This window comes from Takifugu flavidus, chromosome 19 (assembly GCF_003711565.1).
Source record: "Takifugu flavidus isolate HTHZ2018 chromosome 19, ASM371156v2, whole genome shotgun sequence".
In the NCBI taxonomy this organism is placed as follows: Eukaryota; Metazoa; Chordata; class Actinopteri; order Tetraodontiformes; family Tetraodontidae; genus Takifugu; species Takifugu flavidus.
In genome coordinates this window covers 10,193,923-10,215,551 of record NC_079538.1, presented here as the reverse complement: position 1 = coordinate 10,215,551, position 21,629 = coordinate 10,193,923, and the positions used below count along the sequence as shown (strand labels likewise).

The window sequence follows — 21,629 nt, the reverse complement described above, 5'->3', positions numbered from 1 at the left end:
GAATAAATGACTTTTGATTCATTTGTACGTCCATCGTCGTCAGGCGTCATATTTATCATATTTCTTGGCACCCCTCATGAAGCAGGCGTGGATAGAGACTTTGAGTCGGTGACGCTGAACTGCACGACAACAAGCCTCTCATCCTTCAGCCTTCACGCGTTCGTGTCCCTGCAAATCCTTTTGCGCGCTGCGGGAGAAGCTGCGTCTCTTACAGGTGGAGCGATCATGAGCACAGGAGGGTAAAGTTTATTTGATTCCTTTTACGCATTTGTTCGCGAATTGTCAATCAGAATGCATTGTCGTTGTCAGACGCTGTGCAGGAACGCAGCTCGCATCCGAATTCAAATGTTCGCAATGTGAGACGCGTCTGAGCGCGTTAATCGATTCCAGGGGACGTGCGCATGTTGGTGGCAAAGTGGGATGTGCTGTGACATTGCTGGAATCAGGGTGATCTCTTCCTCTCTGACGTGTTTTTGTCACGCTCGGACATCATGGAAAAGTAGTTTGTATCATCCATCTTTCCCACAACTGTGATCGATCATTGGGTGATCAATGATGCCAAATCATGTGCGCCACGTGCAGTTCCCATCTGTACCTCGCATTTAAATAGGATTCTGACTATGAAAATGGCTGTTCCTTGTTTTACTGCGGAGATTTAGGCTTATGTAATGAGAAAATGTAACATTCATGGATCTTTATGTAGGCTACAGGATAGAAAACCTGCTGCTATTTTTAGGAGGAACACTGAGGGGGAGCGGAAGATTTGCTGTGTCAGATCCCCTCCCTCTCCCTTTTACAGTTCACCACTGTATCCAAAACAACAAAGTGAGGGTTTCAGGGCATCCATCCATACAAATGTGTCTGTGTTTTCTGCAGACTTGGTCCAGAAGGCCATAAATTAATTAAAGCCCTGTGAAGATGAAGAATGTGTGGGTGGCCATGCTAGCCAGACGAGTCTGTGACTATAAGGAGTTTATATCCACATTATTCACAACCGATTGCACGTAGGAGTCATTCTGACCATTGTACTTTAAATGCGCCATGTTCACTCTGTTTCTGACCACACGTCTGCTGCTTTGAGCCTGTCGGCATTTCAATTTGCATCCACTTTACAGGGAATAAGGTGTGAGAGAGATGATGCTGTTCAAGACCCTCCGCCCCCTCCTCCTGACTGGGATCTGCCTCTGCGTGTGTGGAACTCCAGTCCACCACAGCCAGGACGGCAACTGTTCCGGAGAGTGTGTCGGCTCGCTGGAAACCAAACACCTGAGGTCTGGCCACTCAGGTGTGAGTGGGCTGCTCTGGAAAGTAGGTGCAGGAGGAGAAGCCGCCCCACATGAAACACCCACGGGGGCAGCTGTGGTGACGCAGAGAGAAAACGGGGACGGCCATGGTGGAAGATCTGGGTCGAGCGTGGCTGGCGGAGAGGCCTGGAACAACAGAAGTGAGATAAAAAAGGTTGGGATCGCATCTGAGACGAGGGACTCTGGAAGACAATCGTCTTCAGTGTCACCTCTGTTCCTGGACCATCCGGTTACACCTAAACAGGGAGATGTGCTGACTGCCAGGTTACCTCTGCGTGGAAATTCAGCACCTTCCTCCATTTTACCCCAGATGAATATCACAAAGAGGGAGAGCAGAGACCAAGGTGACGCCAAAGATAAGGAACATAAACCAGATCGGACCGATCACCATCCATCATCGATCCCTCCTTTGGATTTCGCCACCCCTCGGACCTCCACGCCATTTTGGGATCATTATGGACCAACTGGATCCTCCCAGCCTGATCCTCTCTTACCTGATATCGGAGCAAACTTGATGCCCAGAGATGATGGACCACAAAGTGTGTGGACTGAGGCAACCAGGGCCAGTGAAGGTGAATAGACCATGAAAATGGCCATGCATGTGCACAGTGGTGCTCAATTTCTTCTTCTTTTTTTAAGGGTTAGCAAAGATCTGCCCTTTATTAGGGCTATTCAGTATAAACAGGCTTTAGTGAGGCTACATGTAAAAGTGAAATGTAAAGGAGAAAAGTCTAGAGGCAGAGATTGCCTTAGATTATTAACAACGGAGGCGCTCCCTTTGCTGCTTTTCCTCCACTTTGAGCCCCAGCCGAGACCCTTAGCGCTCTAATTACTTTCTATTTTTGACTCGGGCATGGAAGGAAATGTGAGAACACACACAAGTGCCAGAAAAGGAACGGTGCGTTGTACAGTAGTAATCTCACACCTCTTTTATACATTTGATTTACAACCTCTTTTTTTATCCACTTTCCACGTCCAAAAGAAACAGAAATGTTGATATTCAGCATTTTCTTTCTGCAAGGTAAAATAGAGATGGATTAGTGAGTATGACTGAGTCAATATGTGTTCCCAGCATCCACTGGGGTTTGTCCGTTTGATGAAGCTTCTTCCTTATAGAAGGATGCAGGAAAAAAATCGTCAATTCCCGAAGCAGTTTTACAGCCTAGTTAAAGTATATTCCGCTTACTTTGGAGATATTTAAGCCCAAAAGGGAAGCCTCCGCAGAACTCGTGTTCTTTTCTATCGCTGACGGGTAAAATGTGGGCTGAAAATCCTTCCACCTGTCAACCAGCTTGACCCTCGTCTTGTCTCATATACTCGCAGCGGACATGGTGGTCCCGCTGTCCCCGGATGAGGCCATGGAAGGCACCATGTCATCAGAAGCGCTCCCTCTCATCTTTGAGCCCTTGGAAGATGCTGTATTGGAAAGAGCTCCACCCGACACGGCGTCAGCCGTCACGCTGGCGCCCGGCAACCTCCATCCTCCCTTTCCCGCCGACAGTGAAGGCCCCTCATCCTCACCGACCTCACCACTTCCAGATTGGACGCCACCCTGGCAGACGTCTGGCAGGCAGCAGCTAGAGCCGACCACATTCCCCAGCACTTCTGTTTCCCCACAACCCGCTGGAGGTGACCTGGGGAATCACTCCGACAGAGACTCTCTTCTTTAGAACTGTGTTTTTACTCTTTCTGGCTCAAAGTCACAGATATTCCCTCACTCTTGATTTATTTATCAGGTGCCTCGAAGATGCCAAAATTAGAGGCAAATTTGTCCACCCGTGGCTCCACCTTCTCATCCGACCAGCACGCCGTGACAGCTTTAACGGTGACAACCCATCAACACAAATCCAGATCAGGGTTGGAGGCGATGGAGTCTGACGGTGAGAGAATAAAGCAGCATTAAGGTTTAACAAGGATCTAATTAAGATTTACAGGCTGGGGATGTTTTAAGAAGAGATTCTGGCCCGAAATATCTCTGGTTTGCTCCTCACAGAGGATCCCGATGAAGAGGACGAGAACTCTGAAGAATCTCTGGAAGATAAGAGTGAAGAGGACGCAACGGCGACGCCGGACTCCTCCTCCATGGGGCCTGCGATCTGCATGTTTCCTCTACCTTCCGTCTGCGTTCAACGCAACCAGGGGCTGAGTAGGCTAGCATGTTTTTCTGCATCATCTGTCTTTTAGCCTGAATGATGAGTTCTGCAACATTTAAGGTCACGCTGGTAAATGTGTGGATTTTTCCTGCAGTGCGGAGCTGGTTGGAACTGATTAGAGAAAAGGTTAGAGCCTCTTTATTTCTAAGCTTAACCATTTGGAGCTGCAAGGGACAGTGCCTGAGCTCACCTGGAGTACACCTCTTCACTAGTTTCCTCCACTCCCCCAGGCAGGTTATGTGTCCGGGATGTTGGCCCCCGTTGGAATCAGCATCTCTGGGGCCCTGTTAATCGTCGGCGTCCTGTACGGCATCAGAACGATTCACCGCAAAAGGAGGAACAATCTCAAGCACCAGAGGACGAAGACCAGACAACAGGTCCGTCCCTTCAAAGTTTGTTTCTCATTGACAATCGGGCGTCTTTTAAGGAGTTTTCTTCTTCCCAGCAAACCGGAGAAACGGGGAGCAGCAGTCAGGACCAAGCCATGCTGCTCGCCGACAGCTCCGAGGATGAGTTCTGACCCTCTGGACCTACTTTTTTGTAAACGTCCAATCCCGTATCGGAGGCTCTGCAAAAAAAAAGAAAAAAGAAAAGAAAAATCCCTATCGCTATGACAACCGTGTCTCTACCCACCCAAGGCTGTTTGGCTATGACTCATCTGATACTCAGAATGTGACAGCGGCTGTACAAAGGTCTCCTTTGTGTGTGTGTGTGTGTGTCCTCCCAAATATTCCTCATAACATCAATGTGAGCACTTTTCTCAGTGTTGTCAGGTGGTGTCACGGCAGAGTTGGCGTGACGGCTCCACGCCATCATTGAAAAATGATCTTGTAAAGCGATGCACTAGCAAGGTTGTCAGCCTGGAGGAATGCTATGCTTGCAAAGTCCTGGAACTGGTCTCTCCGCCGAGCGTTTAAAAAGGGCTGATGGAGAGCTGCATTCGCCCACAATAATAATGTAAATAAAAACACCAACACACTGTTTGCAGCCGACTTCTGTTAAGTCATGGTAGTGTATGTAGCAGTTTCTTTCTCCTTCCATTTTATACCTTTTTTTTGGGAAATGTATTGTACTGTATATATTTTTTGGTTGATTTAATTGCATGTGTTGCAATAATGCAAAATACTTAAGTTATAATAAAGTTTATACTGTATACAGGGTTTGTACACATATTTCATAGTCAAATTCAAGTACATTTTTTAAGACTTTCAAGGTTGGTTTTTAAGCATGTAAATTTGTCTATGATACAAATGAATGCTTTCAAAATGGCAATTTCACTTAGTACCAACAGGCTCTAGACCCAAAATTCAAGCATGTTTCAGACCATAAAAACACATTAAATTTCAAGCATTTTCAAGGATTTCAAGCACCAGTACAAACCCTGTGTATAGATCTAAAAAATAAATGTGTTTAGCTGTTTCCAACTGTTTTGTTCCGTTTGCTGAAAAGCATAAACACATTTCATCTCCTGAAGCTTTAAACGTTGTGTTCTGACGCAGTAACTGTAACGCAGGCCTCATCTTTTGGCATCCAGCTGTACTAAACACAACTGCTTGTTCATATGCAGCAATACTGTTTTGGGGTTGGTGTATTGTAACAAAGTGGATATTTTTGTCTCGTTTTAGAAAGAGAACATGGTCAAATAAATGTCCGACCGACTCGGCTGTAATATGTTTGAAATAAAAAAAAAAAAAAGAAGCACACAGCACACAAGATGAGCCAGTATTAAAAAAACCAAAATCAAATAATTTATTTCTGTGTTCTTTTTCCACATTAAATAAAAGCTATTGGACATTTCCAGATCAAAATTCTACAGAGGGGACAGGAAGAAGGAAGAGGGGAAACAACTCTGACATGCAAAAAATATATATGTTTATATATCTTTTGCTCATTTTTGTGGGTGGTGGTGGAGGAGGGTGGTTCAATGGCCACCGTAAAGACAGCAGGAAGCCCCTGTGGTTGGCTGATTACTTGTTGGGGGGGATTTTAGCATAGCCATGATTTTAAAAATAAAGAAAGCAATTGCTTCGGGGGGGGGGGATTTAAAAATGATTCAACACTGAACTGGCATGTCAAGTTTTCCAAACCCTTAATCAGAGAGAGAGACCAAAACTGCCACCTTCGACCATGGATACAAACAGATATTGTTGATGAAGCCCTTCAGTCTGTTACCATGGTAACACAGCACCTTTTTGGGCTCCTTGCAACCTACAGTAATGCCCTTAAACCTATTGGAATTGCCAGAGGAAAAAGAAAAGGAAGATAACGGACCCTCTCACCTAAAAATGACACCTCCTCAATGGTTTTTGAGCACCAGAGAAGATGTTGCCCATCACGTGCCAGTCGTGTAAAGGAAAAAAGGTAGCCTGTGCCATTTTTGGAAAAAAATACAATTAGATGCACGGTTTTGATTCAATTTCCAGCAGTGGCCTTAAGTAGTTTATGTTTTAGAGCATTTCATATACCCACAAAAAGCTGCTCATTATTGCAGTCACTCCTCTCGAAGGGGTAAAACCTCACAGAAATTAAAACTCAGAAGGTGATAAATCAACTCAAACCGCCCTCTCCCCATCAGATGATTCACAACATGCGCCTCGGTATATCTGACAGAGCGACACTCGAATACAAATCTGGAGAACAAAAATGAAAGAACAAACAGGTGATCTGCTGCTCCAAACGCAGTTACAGACCGATACGGACAATTGTAATGTGGTGGAAATACTGTAAACATCTACTCCCCCTTCCTGAAAAACTGAAAGGGAGTCAACCCAAGTCCCGTAGTGTCCTTCATAGAGGCTACATCGGTCCACGTCGTTCCACTCGCGTATTTCCAAAGATCCTGTGTTTTGTCAATATCTACCAAGACCTTACTCTTGAGGTTGTGTCACACGGCAGGACGCTGCGCCGCATCCTGCTCCGAGCGCCGCACGCAGGAATAAACGAGACGGGCGCCACGAGGAGAAGAGACCCGACACTGAAATGCATTTGTGATCTGTTCAGAATTTTGATCTGGAGATTACTGACGGCTGTGACGCCCCAACCCAGGCTCTGCCAAATAAAAGCAAGACATTTGTTCCTTCACGTTGTGTTTATAAAGCTGGAGCGAGCAAAAAAAAAAAAAAAAAAAAAAAAAAAAAAAAACCATCACAAAAGGCTCTGGTTTTGGAGCTTTGGGATGTGAACAGCAGGGAACAGGTGGATATGCACATTCACACACACACACGTGCACCCTTTTCCAAAATATTGCATCCAATCTTTGACTTTTTCGGGGAACACAGCTGAAGCAAAAAAGAAAAAGAAAAAGGTATTTCCAATAATTCGTGCGGACTGGATGTTCTGGCGGGGCTGGGGGAGGGGCTTGTTAATTAAGGGCACTGTGGACTGATGAAGTTAAACACGTGCAAGTCCAGACTCTCACATGAAATCAATAAAATACAGTCTGTAGAGAATACTTATCCATTTTGCACACGCGCCATAATTGAACATCCGGAACTGGGGAAGCGTGGTGAAGGGGGGAAAAGTGCACTCGGAATACGTCCGACTGCCCCATCACCATAACTGGCAAGGACTCTTGATAGATGTCGTCTTCTCTAGGACTTCTGTAGCAGCTGGCAGTGCCTTTGGGAAAACCTCCCTTTCCTCCAGGGACTTTGGAAAAGGTCAGCAGACTAAACGGTTCTATTGTTGGAAATTTGGAGTGATCCTCCCCGAGGGAGGGTGTGGAAGGTTCTTTTTTTCCCCCCCGACTGGTTAATAAACACGCGCCTTTTCCGCAGCACTCGCACTGAACTAAATGCATGCATATCTTTACAGGCTTCGGTCCTGAAGATCGAGGCAGGTGAATGAAACAGCAGCAGGGAGTGGCTGTTGCCGACAGTACGTGCGATTCCAATCAAGCACGCGCCGTCACAACCACACATGTTCAACAGACCACCGGCCGTGCCACAGAAGCACAAAAGTAGCCCACTCGTTTAAAAAAAAAAAAAAAAGAATAAAGAAACACAAAAGAGGCGGTACAAACCACACAGGCATACTATACCTTTTCTGTCAACTGTTCAACTTTTAAGGTTAAAAAAGAAACACAAAAATAAACTCCACAACAGTTTCTTCTCTTCAGTTTGTTTTTACAGCCCTGCGTTCCTGGTTGTTGTGTTTTCTTTAAATCTGTGTTTGTCCTGTAGGATCTGTAGGATTTGGTGTAGTACTGTCCTCTCCTTGCCCCCCCTTGAGCTGCCTCATGCCTTGTCACCTTGACAATGTGGCACCCAAGCTTAAAAAAAACAAAAACAAAAAACAACAACAACCCAAAAACATCCCCAGTCAAGGTTATTCCAGAGGCTGCCCAGACTTCCTTGTCAAATAAGGGGTCAGGAGCCTCTTGATGAAACCCCCAGGCTGGATGTCAGTCCATTTCTGTCCAAACAACAGTTGTTCAAAGATCGAGGACATAAAGGAGGGTGTGTTTGCATGTTTATGCATACCTATGTGCATACTTCTGTGTGTGGCTGTTTGTGTGTGTGTTGGAGATGTATGTGTGGGTTTATTAGTGTGAAACCACCAGGAGGGAGCTGAGGCTTCCGGGCTGATAGTGAGTGAGGTGAGCAGCACCCGCTGTCCCGTTCTCCCTGTCCCCTCGTCTTTCCTCTAGCGGAGCCACAGTTTGAGCCGCAGTGCGTCCACTCCGTTCAGGTAGTATCTGAACAGCCGTTTGTCTCTGACAAAACCCAAGTTCTCGTACAGCTTCAGGGCAGACTTGTTGGTGATTTCGGTCTCCAATACGACCTGAGGAGAGACACAACCGCGTGAGCATGCTTTTATATAGACTGGTTGACCAGGATTTCCTCCCATCACAGAAGCCGGTTCAAAGGATGCGCTGGGTTCTTGTAGGCTGCTTGTGCCGCAGTCAGCTGAGGTTTATGGAGCTTGAAATCACACATCACGCAGCACTCAACAGGCTCAACAAGCCTCAGCTCTACATGCTGTTGGTGTTTGGCAGTTTCTGCTCCTCTGGAAGAAAAGTCTCCAGTGTGGCTGATTGTGCTGTTACAGCAACACTCGCACGGTAAAGAACCTAACCCACTTGAAAAACAACAGAAAATGCTGTTTTCTAAGTAAAGACTGAAGACATCAGTACAACGAAAGAGACAGAAAACTTGAGGGGGATTTATTTTAGTTTTAAGTGACAAGACTATATCTGTACCAGTGTTATTATCAAATAACAAGAAAGGCATTAACGATTCTCTTTCTGCTGAATGATACAAAGAGGTAATAGATCAATTGTAACATCAAAGTGTCTAACTTTCAACAAATGCACAGTGTAAACGGCATTTGAAATACATTTCACCTTAAGTGAAATAAACGAGTGCAACAAAGATACGAGACCGTTAACAGTTCATTTTGGTTGTTTTCTTTTAATGAGAGGAAATGTATAGTCAGTTGGCGCCTATAGTTGCTGCTAAAGAAACATGATTATTGACAGAATTGACAAAAGACGAGTATTTTTTGTGCTCCCTTTGTGCCACTGAGCTGTTCCACACCGTGTCCTGCTGACATCAACGCCGAGTTAAAACGCCGACTTGGCGTTTGCAACATCAGGTATATTAAAGCTCCCCCTCGCATGTCAGCACCACGATGTTAACGAACGTCTCACTTTTCCTGAAACACGGACCGCCTCTAGACCGCTACATAAAAACAGAGGCGATACACTCCTCTACTGCAACTTACCTCATCACAGTCACCCTCCACCATGGCATAGATGGCCTTTTTCACTAGATTAGTACCTAAAAAAGAAAAGTCTGAAGTCAGTGGCACAAATATAACATGAGCTTTTGGAAAAACAACATTCCTGCTCAGCTCAGTAGGTTGACAGGGTCACACTTCAGTCGGGAGCGTCTAACTTATCAGCCCTTCAGTTTGCATTAAAGGATTGATAATCAAAGTATAAAAATATGCTGCTGCACAACATGGACTCGGCTGTAATGTACATAAAGAGACAAAGACATATCTCACCGATACTTTTCCTTCTGTGTTTTGAGTCCACGGCCAGCATGGCGATGTAGCCTCGACGGAACATCTTTTTGTGCATGTCAAGCTTACATACTATTGCCCCGACGCACTCCTGTCCCACCATGGCCTGTGTCAGACAAGACAGAGAAAGTTTAGCTGTCAGACTCAAAGAGCTGACCTCTGACCCTTGTTTCAAGGCCTTTCCTCTTTAGTCACATGCAGCTCTTCAAAAAAAAAGGAAGCGTGTGATGTTGAGGCAAAGATGATAAACAGAAGACCAGGTTTAGAGACAAAACCAGCAAAAATCCACACACCACTGATAAACACCCAAAGTCCCTGTTGCGCCATTATTGTTTCTCCCCTGCACAACCATAGATTGTAGCTAAATTACACAACACCAAGTCTAAAAGATCCTTGTGAGGCATGTGCACGACAGCTGCTAGCAATACAAATTCCAAAACGTGCAGTCATCACGGGGTATCTCCGTGTGTTCAAGTGGTGTTTGTCGGCCCTCTCAACCAAGCTCCAGATCTCTGGACTCGACCTGCCCACGTGCAGTCAGTTGGGCCGGAAGCACAGGTATTCAGGTCACGTGTTTCACCGTCACACTCACCAGGAAGCAGAGCTGTGGCCAGTTGTGGATGAAGTACCTGTAAGTGTAAATCGAATAAGGTTCAGACAAGTCCTTGGTGATCAGTCTCATGATCCACGGCATCTGAAGCTCGGACTCGTAGCGGACATAACAAATGCCGTGGCTGTCTGCTTCCGTCTGGCTGGAAGAAGTGCCCAGGTCCAGTCTGGCCATCTCCGCTGAGAGCGGTTGCTGCGGGTCGTTGTCAGGACTGACCCCGCCTGGACCCGTAGCCTCTTGAGTCTTGACGCTCGGTGGTCTCGGTGCCTCCGGGTGGTCAAAAATGTCTTCTTTGCCGTCCTCCCCGGAGCGGCCGTGGGCCCCCTCAGTCCTCGTGAGCCCCGGCACTCCGTTCATGCTATTGTTAACCAGCGGAGAGTGACTACCGTTTTTGGAGAAGGGGCTGTGGCCTTCGTGTTGGAAATGCTCACTATTGTATTTAACAGAAGACAAATCATCGTTGCAAGCACCGCTGCCGCTGTCACAGTTGTCCAAGGACGGTCTCGGATTGTCAGGCCGGTTTCCTGAATGTTGGTGGCTGTCATCGTCCTCTGAAGGGCTGGCCAAGCCGTTTAACTGTTGCTGCTCTCTGGCTTGAATTTTAAGGTGCAGCGCTGCCGGGCTACTACGAGCTAGCATGTTTTTCTTCTTATTCTTTAGCGACGTTTTGACTTCGCTTACAGATTTCTTTCCCGTACTGATGAATCCACGCTCCTCCCTGCGGCAGGCCGGCTCCCCGTCTTCCTCCGCCGCCTCCACGTTCCCAGCAGTGGGAAATGGGGAAATATCAGCCGGGGATGCGGGCAGTGCGCTACTAGGCCCAGGCGGCACTGTGGCCATTCCACCGCATTAAGGTGGAGAGTCACGATTGTAAAACGTCGAACAAAATCTCATCCACAAGGCGAAGGAATAAACCCACAATATAAGATCAAGTTCACCGAATATTACATAAATCCGATGCGCCTGTGACAATTATATATCTGCTGGCGACGTTCGTCGCTGCTTTCTCCTCGATTTCCCTTCTGCCGTAAAGTGCTGCCGCTGCAAACGCCATTGCAACAGAATCCAGCAGCGTTTTACGACAGTGGTTTACGAGCGACACAATCGAGTTTTGTCATTCATTCATAACTTACAGTAGTGTGATTTTATTATATATTCAGGCCATATATAGTATTAATTATTAATGATATTACCTTTTTGGTACAGGAAGAAAGGAAATTGCTCCCCCTTTGTGAAATTCAGTGCGTTAAGATTTTGTGAAATCTATAACATAGATTACTTGTTTACTCAGGGACCTGCAGAGGACGTAAAATTGTAACTATTCTTTAGTTATTAATGAATGAGTTCGTTTTTTTGTTTGTTTGATCACAAGTGTAATTCTAAATATCTCCAGAAGATGTCGATATATTACCAATTCTTACCGGGTTTTGGGCGTCTTGGTTTGCCTCGGGCCTTTATTGGGTCATACACATTTTATATTTCATTCCATTACGTGTGTTTGACCCTTATATGCCTTCTCTAGTTATTTTCACATGAAACGCACGTCTTAAAAACATTTTACTACTGATTTTAAATGGCATCACGTTTACAACAAAAAACAAAACAATTTTCTCATATTTTGGTGAATGATATACTGCAGTACATACATGCTTGGCCTTTTAAATTGGAATGTGTGATTTGGATAGTGATGGTATTTTTAAAACATTACATAAAATTTGATTAATCAATCTTATGATCAAACTACCACTGGCAAGAGGTTTGAGTTTTCTGATTCAGGTTTATCAGCCAGATGCCACCATCTATCCGGGATGGTAGTGTTGCTCCGTCTTCTTCACACAGTTTACACAGTTTAAAGTTTAAAAATGCATCACAAAAACTTTCCCAACTGCAGTTTTCTGAATGCAGTAAGGCGATGTCTTGATTAAACATGCCCTCTCATACGCAGGAACAGAGGCAGTGAGCGAAAACCTCATTTGTCCTTGATGTTGAGTCACCTTGACCTTATATGTTCTTGATACATGACATTTGTCTGTTTGTGTGTCATAGAGAAAAAGACCGAGACAGAAATGGTCCATTGAAAGCTAAGCCTTGGGGCTGAGAACTCTGAAGAGCTGGAATCAGACATGCACAATCAGTTCCCCCTTTTCAAATCTCCTTTACAGGCCTATCTACTTGAACAGGCTTCTCTTAATTACTTTCTCTATCACTTAGCGAGCAGTCCTGGAGACTAGGAGCAGCAGCCTCTTGCCAAAGACACTTGGCTGGGTTGAACCCATATTTATACATTTTCTCTCTTATACAGCACCGTCCCTTATACACCTTCCTTTTTCGTCATCCTCCTCCTTCTTTTCCCCTCTCCATCCTGCATCTACCCTTTTCCAAATATCTCCAGGGCGTCAGTTGCATCATGTGACTGGTGCGCTTGTGATTACAGAAGTTGGCAACCGTGCTCATCCAAGAGGACGAGTCTAAAATACCTTGAAAATCACAGTGAGTGTAAAGAGACATAAGGTCAGCGCGAAGCTCTGCAGCTCAGGCTGACAAAGACTCCCAAATACCCTCTTCTTTCGAATCTCTCTCCCAGTCTTTCTGATTGAAGCGGTCTCAGGGGCTGCAGGCCAACCCTTGGATCTCCTCTTTCCTACCCCTCCCTTCTCCTACTCCTGCTTGTCATATTGGCTCACTTGCCTCCCTCAGTTCACCTCCCCATGTTCTCCTCCTATTTTTAATGTCTTTTTTCCCCCTCTGCTTGGCGTCTGGTCCACAAGAGCTGTATTTAATTAGTTTCTGTTGGGTTAATTAGGGGCTAAAGTTAGGGGGTTGGACCGCAACAAAAGCGGGTCAGGCTGGACGGATGCAGGTGCTCCTGTGTCGTTGCCAGATTCCACCGTTCAGATTAAGATGGCTGCAAATTGTCTGGAGTATCGAAGAGAAAGAGAATGAATGTCAGGAGAGGGTTTTTTTCCCCTTGTGCACCCACGCTGGCATCATTAGATGTATTAGTTCAGACATTTAAGCAGTTTTCCTTTGTATTTCCACCCCGTGATGACAGGATCTCCGCTCGCTTTTGTCCCCTTTCCCTCTAATGTTAACCAGCACACATCAAACTCAGCTCATTTACTGTATGTTGCGTTCAAGTCCCACCGTCAGACAAGACGCTTTGGTGTTTGGTCTCATTCATATCACTGTCATGGCAGCAGTCGGTCCTTTCCTTTTTCATCTCGGGGTGGCGGCTATATCCTTTCCTTGTGCTTTGTTGCGGGACTCTGTTGAACAGAAAACACAAGGAGGACATGAAATAACCAATCCAGGCAAGTGAAGTATACAGAAACTGGCCAGTCCAAGCCTCTGAACACAACATCAGTCATTGAAATGCAGTGATCTTGCAAATGAAACAAATAAAAGCAACCAATGTGAGTCTACTAGAGCTTCTGCTTGCTATAGTTTGAGGGTTGCCTGCGTTTTCTTACATATTGCTACCATTTTAAAACAAACAAAAGATAGACAACATATCTGGCCAAAAACGCTTACATTTCTAATTTGGACGGCATGGAGAGCTATAAAAAATTTATTTGACCTTTTCTTCTGTCCCAGAGAGATGAAGAGGGACCAGATGAGCTGATAAGAGTGAGAGGAGGTGAGGGGAGAAGACACGGGGAGGAGAGGAGAGAGGGCATCTCTGGCATGGCTGGAGACCCTCAGTGTGTGAGGGGTCCTGGGGCCCTTTAGACAGGCGCCAGCCCAGCAGGGAGGCAGAGACAATCACGCAGCTCCAGATCCAGTACAGAGAGATGGAGGGATGGCAGAGATGAGGCGGACCGAGGAGGGGTGGGTGGGAAAGTGGTGAAAGGTGGAGGACGGCGACAAGGAGAAGACTGGATCCGAGTCCAGGTAAGAACAGACAGAGCTGGACAAAAGGGTAGAAATGACAGTGTCGATAAAGAGGAGCAGAGAGAAGAAAGCAAACGCTAGCAAGAGATGGCAAATATTCCCTCTGTTACAGTCTTTATCATAGGCCCAGATCGTGGCGTATGAACAGTGATCCAAGTCAACCATCTGCTGAGGCTAGATAAGCCTGGGAGAGTTGGGCATTGAGCTGTCACTCAGGGAGGAGCACCGAAAAAGAAAGAGAGGAGGAGACAGAGGAGAAATAAAGACAGAAGAGAGATGGAGAGGGAGGGAAGGGCTTCACGCAAAGGTAGAAAAAAATCAAAGGGGATGATTTGTACAGACTGGAGAGCATCCGTCTTATTAGACGGAGACTTAACGTCAAACAGACGTCCAGCCGCGTCCTGCTTGATCTCAAAATAATCCTTCAGCTAATGAGAAGAACAATAATGTTTTTATACATACATACAGATGCGCGCTCGTGCACGGACACACATGTCCACATCACCGCTAATCGGGCTGACGACGACACGAGGCTATTTGTCGTTTATTCGCCGCCACCAAAAAACATCCACGCACCGCACCAGTTACAGTCGATGCTAATTCTGGCTGCTTCCTTATCGGTGCGGCTCAGAACACACACATGAAATGGACAAAAAAAAGTGTTTATGTGGCTGTGGATGGCGGCGGCGAAGATGGTGGGGGCCTTAGTTGTTAGATACCTCAACTGGTGGTGAGGATCCCCAGAGTGGAAGATGAATTACTGGTTGATTAAGCCTATATGTAGGTGATTAAGTTAAATCCTACTTAAAAATACCCCCATACCACTTACCGCAGAACTATGAATAAATTATTGTCCATTAAGTTGTTGAGATTGTGGGGAAAGTTTATTACTTTGTGATGTTGTTCACATCCAAACCCAGCTTCGAATTTTTAGAAATGTGTTTGTGTACATTCTAGTAAGGGCCCGGGCATGAATTAAGTCCGGGAGGGGGGTCAGGCCTGGGAGTGGGGGTTAGGAGGGGATTAGTCGGGGCCAGTTGGATCATTTTACAGCCGGAGGACCCCCCTCACCCTCTGCAGTCTCCTGGACAATGAGGATTAAACTCCTCTTGTTCCTCAACTCTGAAAAACGGCAGGGCGACAAAGACACTATTCCTCCTGGGTCCCCGTGGCTGCGGCCGGGAGCCGAGCTGCATGAGGGAGGGAGAGAGGGAGGGAGCGGGAGGGAGGGAGCAGGAGGGAGGAGGAGGCAGGAGGAGGCAGGAGGAGGAGGCAGGGGGTCCATCATAAAATTAATCCCTTCACAGTTTCCTCTGGGTGCAAAGTGAGATATGAGGCAGACATGTCTAATGAAACAGTGCAGTCATCTAAGGGCAGAGCGATAAAAGCATATATTAAACTAATGGAGCTCATCATTAGTGCCGCCATTAAGCTGTTCCAGAGGGCCGTGCTCTCCTTTGGTGATCAGCCGGAGAGATTAATCAATGATAATAATACTCCGCCGTCCCACCTTCTCAGGACGCCGTGCTGCAATAGAGCCAATATCTCCGCTAGCTTGCCCGTAATCCTCTGGGTTGGAGCTGTAGAAAGCTGCATCAAAAAAACAACAACAGCCTATCTCTAGGTTTACCATCTGCACGGCGCCGCAGACCCCCAATTCAGAAAAGAAATACAGAGAGGCTCTCCAAGAAACAACGCAGGAATGATGAGAAAATAAAAGAAATATAAATATAATCACAGCCTGACGAATCCACAGTGTCACTTCTGAATTTAAGCGCTCTAATCTGATATAACGGAGCGATAAATCAGGTGTAAAGGCCCTCGCGTTGATCAGTGTGCAGCCATAGCCTGAGGCAGGGTGATTAGGGTTCCCTATGTGGCAAAGTGTCCCTCCTCAGACAGAGTAGTGGGCTCAGTATGCGGCAGGCTTAGCCAGAGAGAGAGATTTGGAGCCCTCGGTGTTTTACTGTAACAGCTATTGTTCCTTATTGCAACAGAGGACAAAAGTGATTTTTTAAATTTTTTTTATCATGTGATGCGAGGATCAAATTTACTGGTCAACGTCCAAATGAGAGGGATGATAAAAGAAGAGGAGAAAAGGAACAGAAGTCCGCCGGTTTTAATCTCGGAGGGGGGAGAAAAACGAGGGAGTCGATATATGAACGTAAAGCGAGGAGGGAAAGAAAGAATCGAGAGGCACAACAGAACCAGGGGGAGTTGGAGAGCAGAGGAGGGGGATTTGATACAAAAAGGCTCTCTTTTACTGAAAGAAAGGAAAAAAAAGAGCAAGAGAAAAGCTCCTTCTCGCCTCCTGGACGCAGTGTCAAACCCAATCAGCGTCTGGCCTGGCAGCGCGGCCCGTCTCCCAGGCACCGGCTCACAATGGAGGTGATCCTGGGCCGCCACACCTCTCACTTCCAATCTGCATCCTCCAGGACGGCACTGAGAGCGAGGGGGCCGCGTGGAGGGACGACAATGCTCTTGAAGAAATACTTAAATTCTTATTACATAAAAAAAGAAACTACGTGGTGAGAATTGGATTAACAAGTAAAAAGTGAAAATAGCACTATTAGAGTAGCTTTAGATCACTTCATGTTGATTTGGATGGCGAATATCAGAGGATAAACGGCTGCGGAGGTGGTTATTGTTCTTAAAAGTCTCTCAATACAGGTGCAGAGAATAGGACTTAGTGTCAGAGGGTAAGCCAAACACAAACATGGATAAACTGCTCAACGATTACAACCATCAACAATCCCTGAGCTGCGCGGTCTCGCGCTAATAAACTTGAGCAACAAGGCTTGATCCTAAAGAGAGAGAAGAAGAAAAAACCACCCCTCGCCACTCAAATAAAAAATGTCTGTTTTGAATAGACACCCCCCCTAAATCGCATTGTTGAGCAAATCCTGTATTAAAGGCAAGAGTAACTCTGCATTTATACTCCTGAAGACTTTAGTTAAGCCTGTGCCTTTGCCACTTTGCAGCGCGGGATCCATCCAGCCTGAGTAAATCTGTCGCTCAATGGCGATTGGCTGGAGACGAAGGGGCCATCTTTTTCACATGCTTCTTTGCCTGACACCCCCACCCCCCCACCAAAAAAAAAAAAAAAAAAGTCGGCTAGTGTTTACCCGTCACCAAACAATGGCCGGCTACTGGCAATTAAACAGCATTTTCCAAGGAATCCGTGGCACTGGTCTAATGGCATTACTGTTGGATGATTCAATCCCTGAATAGTCAACAGGATTTCGCTCCTCACCAGGAAAATACTGCTTCATCGAATTACCCGTATTACATAGATTTACCCGAAGCTTATGATTCAGGGTTCACAGATTACCGTTCTTCTAAAGATGGCGGGAGAAAGGAGCACCAGCCCTGAGGAGCCGCGACTGTGGCGCCTCAAAGCCCGGCTGACGCTAGCTCACAGGCTAAATTTCCAGATTTAGAGAGATTATTAATCCGCCGCTGTTCTGTGATATCAGGTGTGCAGAGACGCTGGTACAGTATTGTACCACAAACACAAACAGACGCGCACAAACATACAGAAGCCAAACAGCACATTGTGGCCTTTGACCTTTCGTGGGTTGACTTGGGCTGGATAGCTCAGGGAACCGGGAAGACCAGCCAAGTCCATTATCTCACAATGAAGGGCTAATTACTGGGCCTGCAAGCCTCAAATCACACGGCAGCAGACTGCCTGTCTCTGTCCTCCGCTCACCCAACATCTTAATTGCTCTTTTATTCTCTCTTCATTTTTACCGTGCCGCTCTTCCCGACTCGCTCCTTCCCTCGCCTTAGCCATTTCGCACATAAAAGCAGGATGCTAATTGCCTACTCTGGAAATATTGGGCCTGTGATTAGCCAGGCAGAAGGTTTGGCTTTTCCCCGTCTGTGCGAGGGAGCGTCGAGCCAGCACGCTGCGCGCAGAAATGAGAAACCGCGAGGAATGTAATTTCCCCATCATTGGCGTGCGAGGCAGCCGGGGTGGAACGCGCGTGGGCCGTCATTGTGCTCCAGCGGCAATTTGTTAGACTGCTGTGTTGGCGAAACGTTGATAGAGAAGGGATAAAATTACAGGAAAATTAGTTCAGTTAGTTGTCGGCAGAGTTGGAGTATTGTTATCATTAACACTAATTATCTCGGACCGCTGGACAAATAACTGTCGACCCCACTTAAGGTGGATTTAATTAAGAAAACACCCCCGTTTTATTAATGAGTGATGAATGTGAATGGTGGTTGTTTGCGTGTCCGCATATGTTGCATATTACCAAGATGCGGTTATCTGTTATTGGGTGGTTGATGTGTTTTGGGGAGAAATAGTGAGACAGTTTGATTCATTTTTGATTTACAATTCTGTTTTTGCACGAGGAATCTAACAGTTGGACACGATTGTGTTAAGAGCTTTACGTGTTTAGATCCTGGAATGTTTCAAAACTGAATGAATTGGGGAGAAAAGTGCAAATAAAAACAATGGAAACAAATATGATTGACTTCTGTGGAACTGAGCAGATGGACTCTGGCGATTTTTCTATTGTCGTGCCAGCATTTCCAATGTTCAGCGTAATCTCTTCTAGAAACGTCAGATGTTCGCAGGATTTTGGGAACTCTTCTCCATCCAGAGTCACCTGCCGTTTGACCTCTGACTCCATCCCATTGCCAGGGAATAAAAAAGCTTTCGGGGCAGTTGGGTGGAGAAGCTCTTTCAGATACTTTGTCCAAGACGTCAGGAGAAAAAAATCATGGAAGGAGGAAGAGAGCTTTAGTTTTCCCAGCGATGGGAGCGGTGGAGTGTTTGGGCAGCGCAATGACCGGTGGAAGTAATGGGGGGGGCAAGAGGGGAGCGGTTCGGCTGTTCAAAGGCTGGCTTTTTGCATTGTTGGTCAGTTGGGGATTAAGGTCCTCTGTGCAGCAGAATAGCCCCTCTAATTAAAAAGGATAAGAAGGCAGAAAAATAGTGAGAGGCACGGGAGGAAGCAAAGAGAGAGGGAGAGGGGAGAGCAAATTTGCAGAGAAAAGAAAGAAAAGAAAAACTGTTTTCAGTGTCACTCCTGCAGCCGGGCCCATCGATTCAGCCTGGATTAACTTTACACTCCTCCTCCTCCTCCTCTCTCTCCGTTACTCTATCCCCCAGTCCCTTTCTGACATTCTATGTGCACGTTATTGTAGAAAGATACGTTAAAATGATGCATTCAAAGTGTTGAAATGGATCCGGACGTATTCCATGTCATTAAATCTAAGGGAAATAATTTAATTTAAAGAAATACTACGTTCTTTGTTATTTACATCCCTCTCCCGATCAAGACAGTGCATGTGTTAACAGGATAGAGATGTGCAGTGATTCCCCCGTGTGTATATATAGGTGTGTGTGTGTGTGTGTGTGTGTGTGTGTTTTGCTCAGTGTTTGCAGTGTGAATGGGGAATAAAGGGGTTTCATGTGTACTGTGGCCCAGATGCTGGCTGACAGTAGGTGGGCTGTTTGCAGTGGGGTTGCCAGGTTGTGTTTTTGTTTGTCCCTCCTCTGTCCCGCCTGTCTCCCTCCCCTAACCTGGTGGGGGGTCCAGGGCTCCCAGGGCAGTCCCTGCTGACCAGTACCCAGGTATGAGGCTTCTCGGTTTGGTTAATACTAGCCGCAGGCCGCGGGAGGTTAACGAGGTACCAGCAGGGCAAAGACATTCAGGCCTCCCTTGGGCGAACCACAAGTGGTGGATGTGTCTGAATGAAACGCGTGAAAATGCTCATATAATCGTCATTTTCTAGTAAAACAAACGTCTCTCTCTGTTGACAACTTCACTGACAAACACTAACGACCCTGGTAACTGTCTAATTCTCAACAACAATTAACCTGAGGAGATTCAGAACTACGGCCGGTCCTGCCTGTCCTCTGTCCTCTGGAGGTGGGGGACAGAAGGGTCCTGGTCCAACTCACATCTACTCACACCCCTGTCGGACGCCCTGTCTGCTCTGGAGAGCAGCTTTGGTGACACTGATCCGATCAACCGGACTTTCCTTCCTGTCAGGTTCTCCAACCAACACTGTCACGGATCCATGTACAAGCACTTTGCACGTGCAATTTTTAGATAGTTTAACGTTAGACGGTTGCGACACGGAAAATGTCCCCACTGCAAGACAAATAAATGATTTTCTTCGTCTTCCTCAATCGACCTTTAAACAAAACAGTGATAATCAACCCTGAATTTACCATCTAACTGTAGGATAATGATGGATAACTCAAGACTGAAGCTGAGGACGCATGGACGAGCGTGCTCGTGTCACTAGGACAATTTATAGCTCCAATCACGGAGTTGCCATCACATCCTCGCGCCATTTCATCCCGATTTTTAATTATTAACATATTTATCTGCGTTCAGCATTCTGTGGTGTGTCCAAATCTGCAAAATTACATCCCAAAACATCTGATTTGACTGCGTGTGAAAAGCAAAACTGGCGCCAATCGATCGCAGCAGGTTGTGTTTAACATGAAAAAGGTAAAAATAAAGAGGCCTTTACATCCTTTGTCTGTCTTCTCCTTTTTGTGCCAGGAGCACCTCCCGTCTGGAGCCCTGGAAATATGGTAATTCAATATGTTTGGACGCTTCGGTTTGTTGTAGAAGCATTGACGAGTTTATCGCCTCCATCAATAAATCTATCGGCGCAAACTTGGAGGTGCAGATGGTCAAAAGCAGGCCTTCATACGTGACTCCAGCAGATGGGATTTGTCATTGATTTGACCTTGAGATGGACCACTGAAGAGACTCCGGGGGAAGGTTTTGATGTGAGAAACGGTGATATTATGGGATGTTAGGCAGCAAACAACAACAAAAAAAAGCTGCTGGAAAACAGAGCAGGCAGCACATCAGACCCTCCTCATTCCGGCCGGCATTATCCAGCTCTGCGTGTGAGAGCGCGCTATCTCAGTCCCACGATTCTTAGCCTTCAATTCGTCTCCCTGACAGCAGGAGAAACCGTGACTTCATCAATTGGCGCGCAGACAGGGGGAGGGCACATCGCCACAGACGTTAACAAGCGACTTCACCTTTTTACAACCACGGCCCCGTTTAGCTCAAACACTCCCCAGGGCTATTAGATATTTTCTGATGAATTATATATCAGAGCTAAAGATGAAAGCACTCGGCGGGAGCCAAAAACATATAGCTGTGGGACAACAAGGCAACCAGATAGCATTTAAGTGTGCTTAGGCTGTTTGTTTAACTGGGATCGCTGGGGGTAAATGGGAAAACTCTATCGTGCTGCTTTACAGGAATATGAACAGTTGTTATAATTAAATGGTGTTTAGCATTGTTGCTATAATTAGTAGCATTGCCAAAAGAAGAAAAAGGTGTCATAAAATCAACAAATGTTCCTTCCGCGCCGCCATCTTTGACCTGAGGTGTTTAATAAACGATGATAGGGGACTCTATAAAGACTGGAGTGCATACAGCAACGTATTGATTGTGTCTAAGAGCCCAGCAGCCCCACAGTCTGTTCATCTGGCATGTTTTCTCCTAATTAGTTTTCTAACCTGCTGCTTGTTGGGGAGGAACCTCCATCCTGGGCCGCACCATGAGGCCAAAGTTCCTCCATGAAATGAAAGAAAAACATCTTTGTTTTTTAAAGTGTAATAGCTATAAACTGGGTGTGTGGGGTGTGTGT

At 46.2% G+C, this 21,629-nt stretch overlaps 3 protein-coding genes across 5 annotated transcripts in view; 1 reads left to right on the top strand and 2 right to left on the bottom strand.

Moving 5' to 3' along the window:
* znf410 (zinc finger protein 410) overlaps positions 1–21,629 on the bottom strand; it is a 75,063-nt gene that overhangs the window by 27,035 nt on the left and 26,399 nt on the right. The gene's annotated exons all lie outside the window — the stretch shown is intronic.
* Positions 14–5,205, top strand: LOC130515712 (armadillo-like helical domain-containing protein 4). 3 transcript variants are annotated; one of them, XM_057016157.1, is made up of 9 exons: positions 14–239; positions 1,116–1,561; positions 1,676–1,876; positions 2,628–2,933; positions 3,041–3,184; positions 3,298–3,450; positions 3,552–3,583; positions 3,688–3,834; positions 3,903–5,205. In XM_057016157.1, the coding sequence occupies exons 2-9, from the start codon at positions 1,135–1,137 to the stop codon at positions 3,975–3,977; spliced, it is 1,485 nt and encodes a 494-aa protein (XP_056872137.1). In that variant the 5' UTR covers positions 14–239; positions 1,116–1,134; the 3' UTR covers positions 3,978–5,205. The 3 variants fall into 3 exon arrangements, with proteins under 3 accessions (XP_056872137.1, XP_056872138.1, XP_056872136.1); XM_057016158.1 differs by having other exon boundaries at positions 15–239; positions 1,116–1,458; positions 1,615–1,876; XM_057016156.1 differs by having other exon boundaries at positions 16–239; positions 1,116–1,876.
* On the bottom strand, positions 5,176–11,133 carry naa30 (N-alpha-acetyltransferase 30, NatC catalytic subunit). The gene is made up of 4 exons (XM_057016173.1): positions 10,077–11,133; positions 9,467–9,590; positions 9,182–9,237; positions 5,176–8,239 (listed from the first exon to the last, which is right to left on the bottom strand). The coding sequence occupies exons 1-4, from the start codon at positions 10,932–10,934 to the stop codon at positions 8,102–8,104; spliced, it is 1,176 nt and encodes a 391-aa protein (XP_056872153.1). The 5' UTR covers positions 10,935–11,133; the 3' UTR covers positions 5,176–8,101.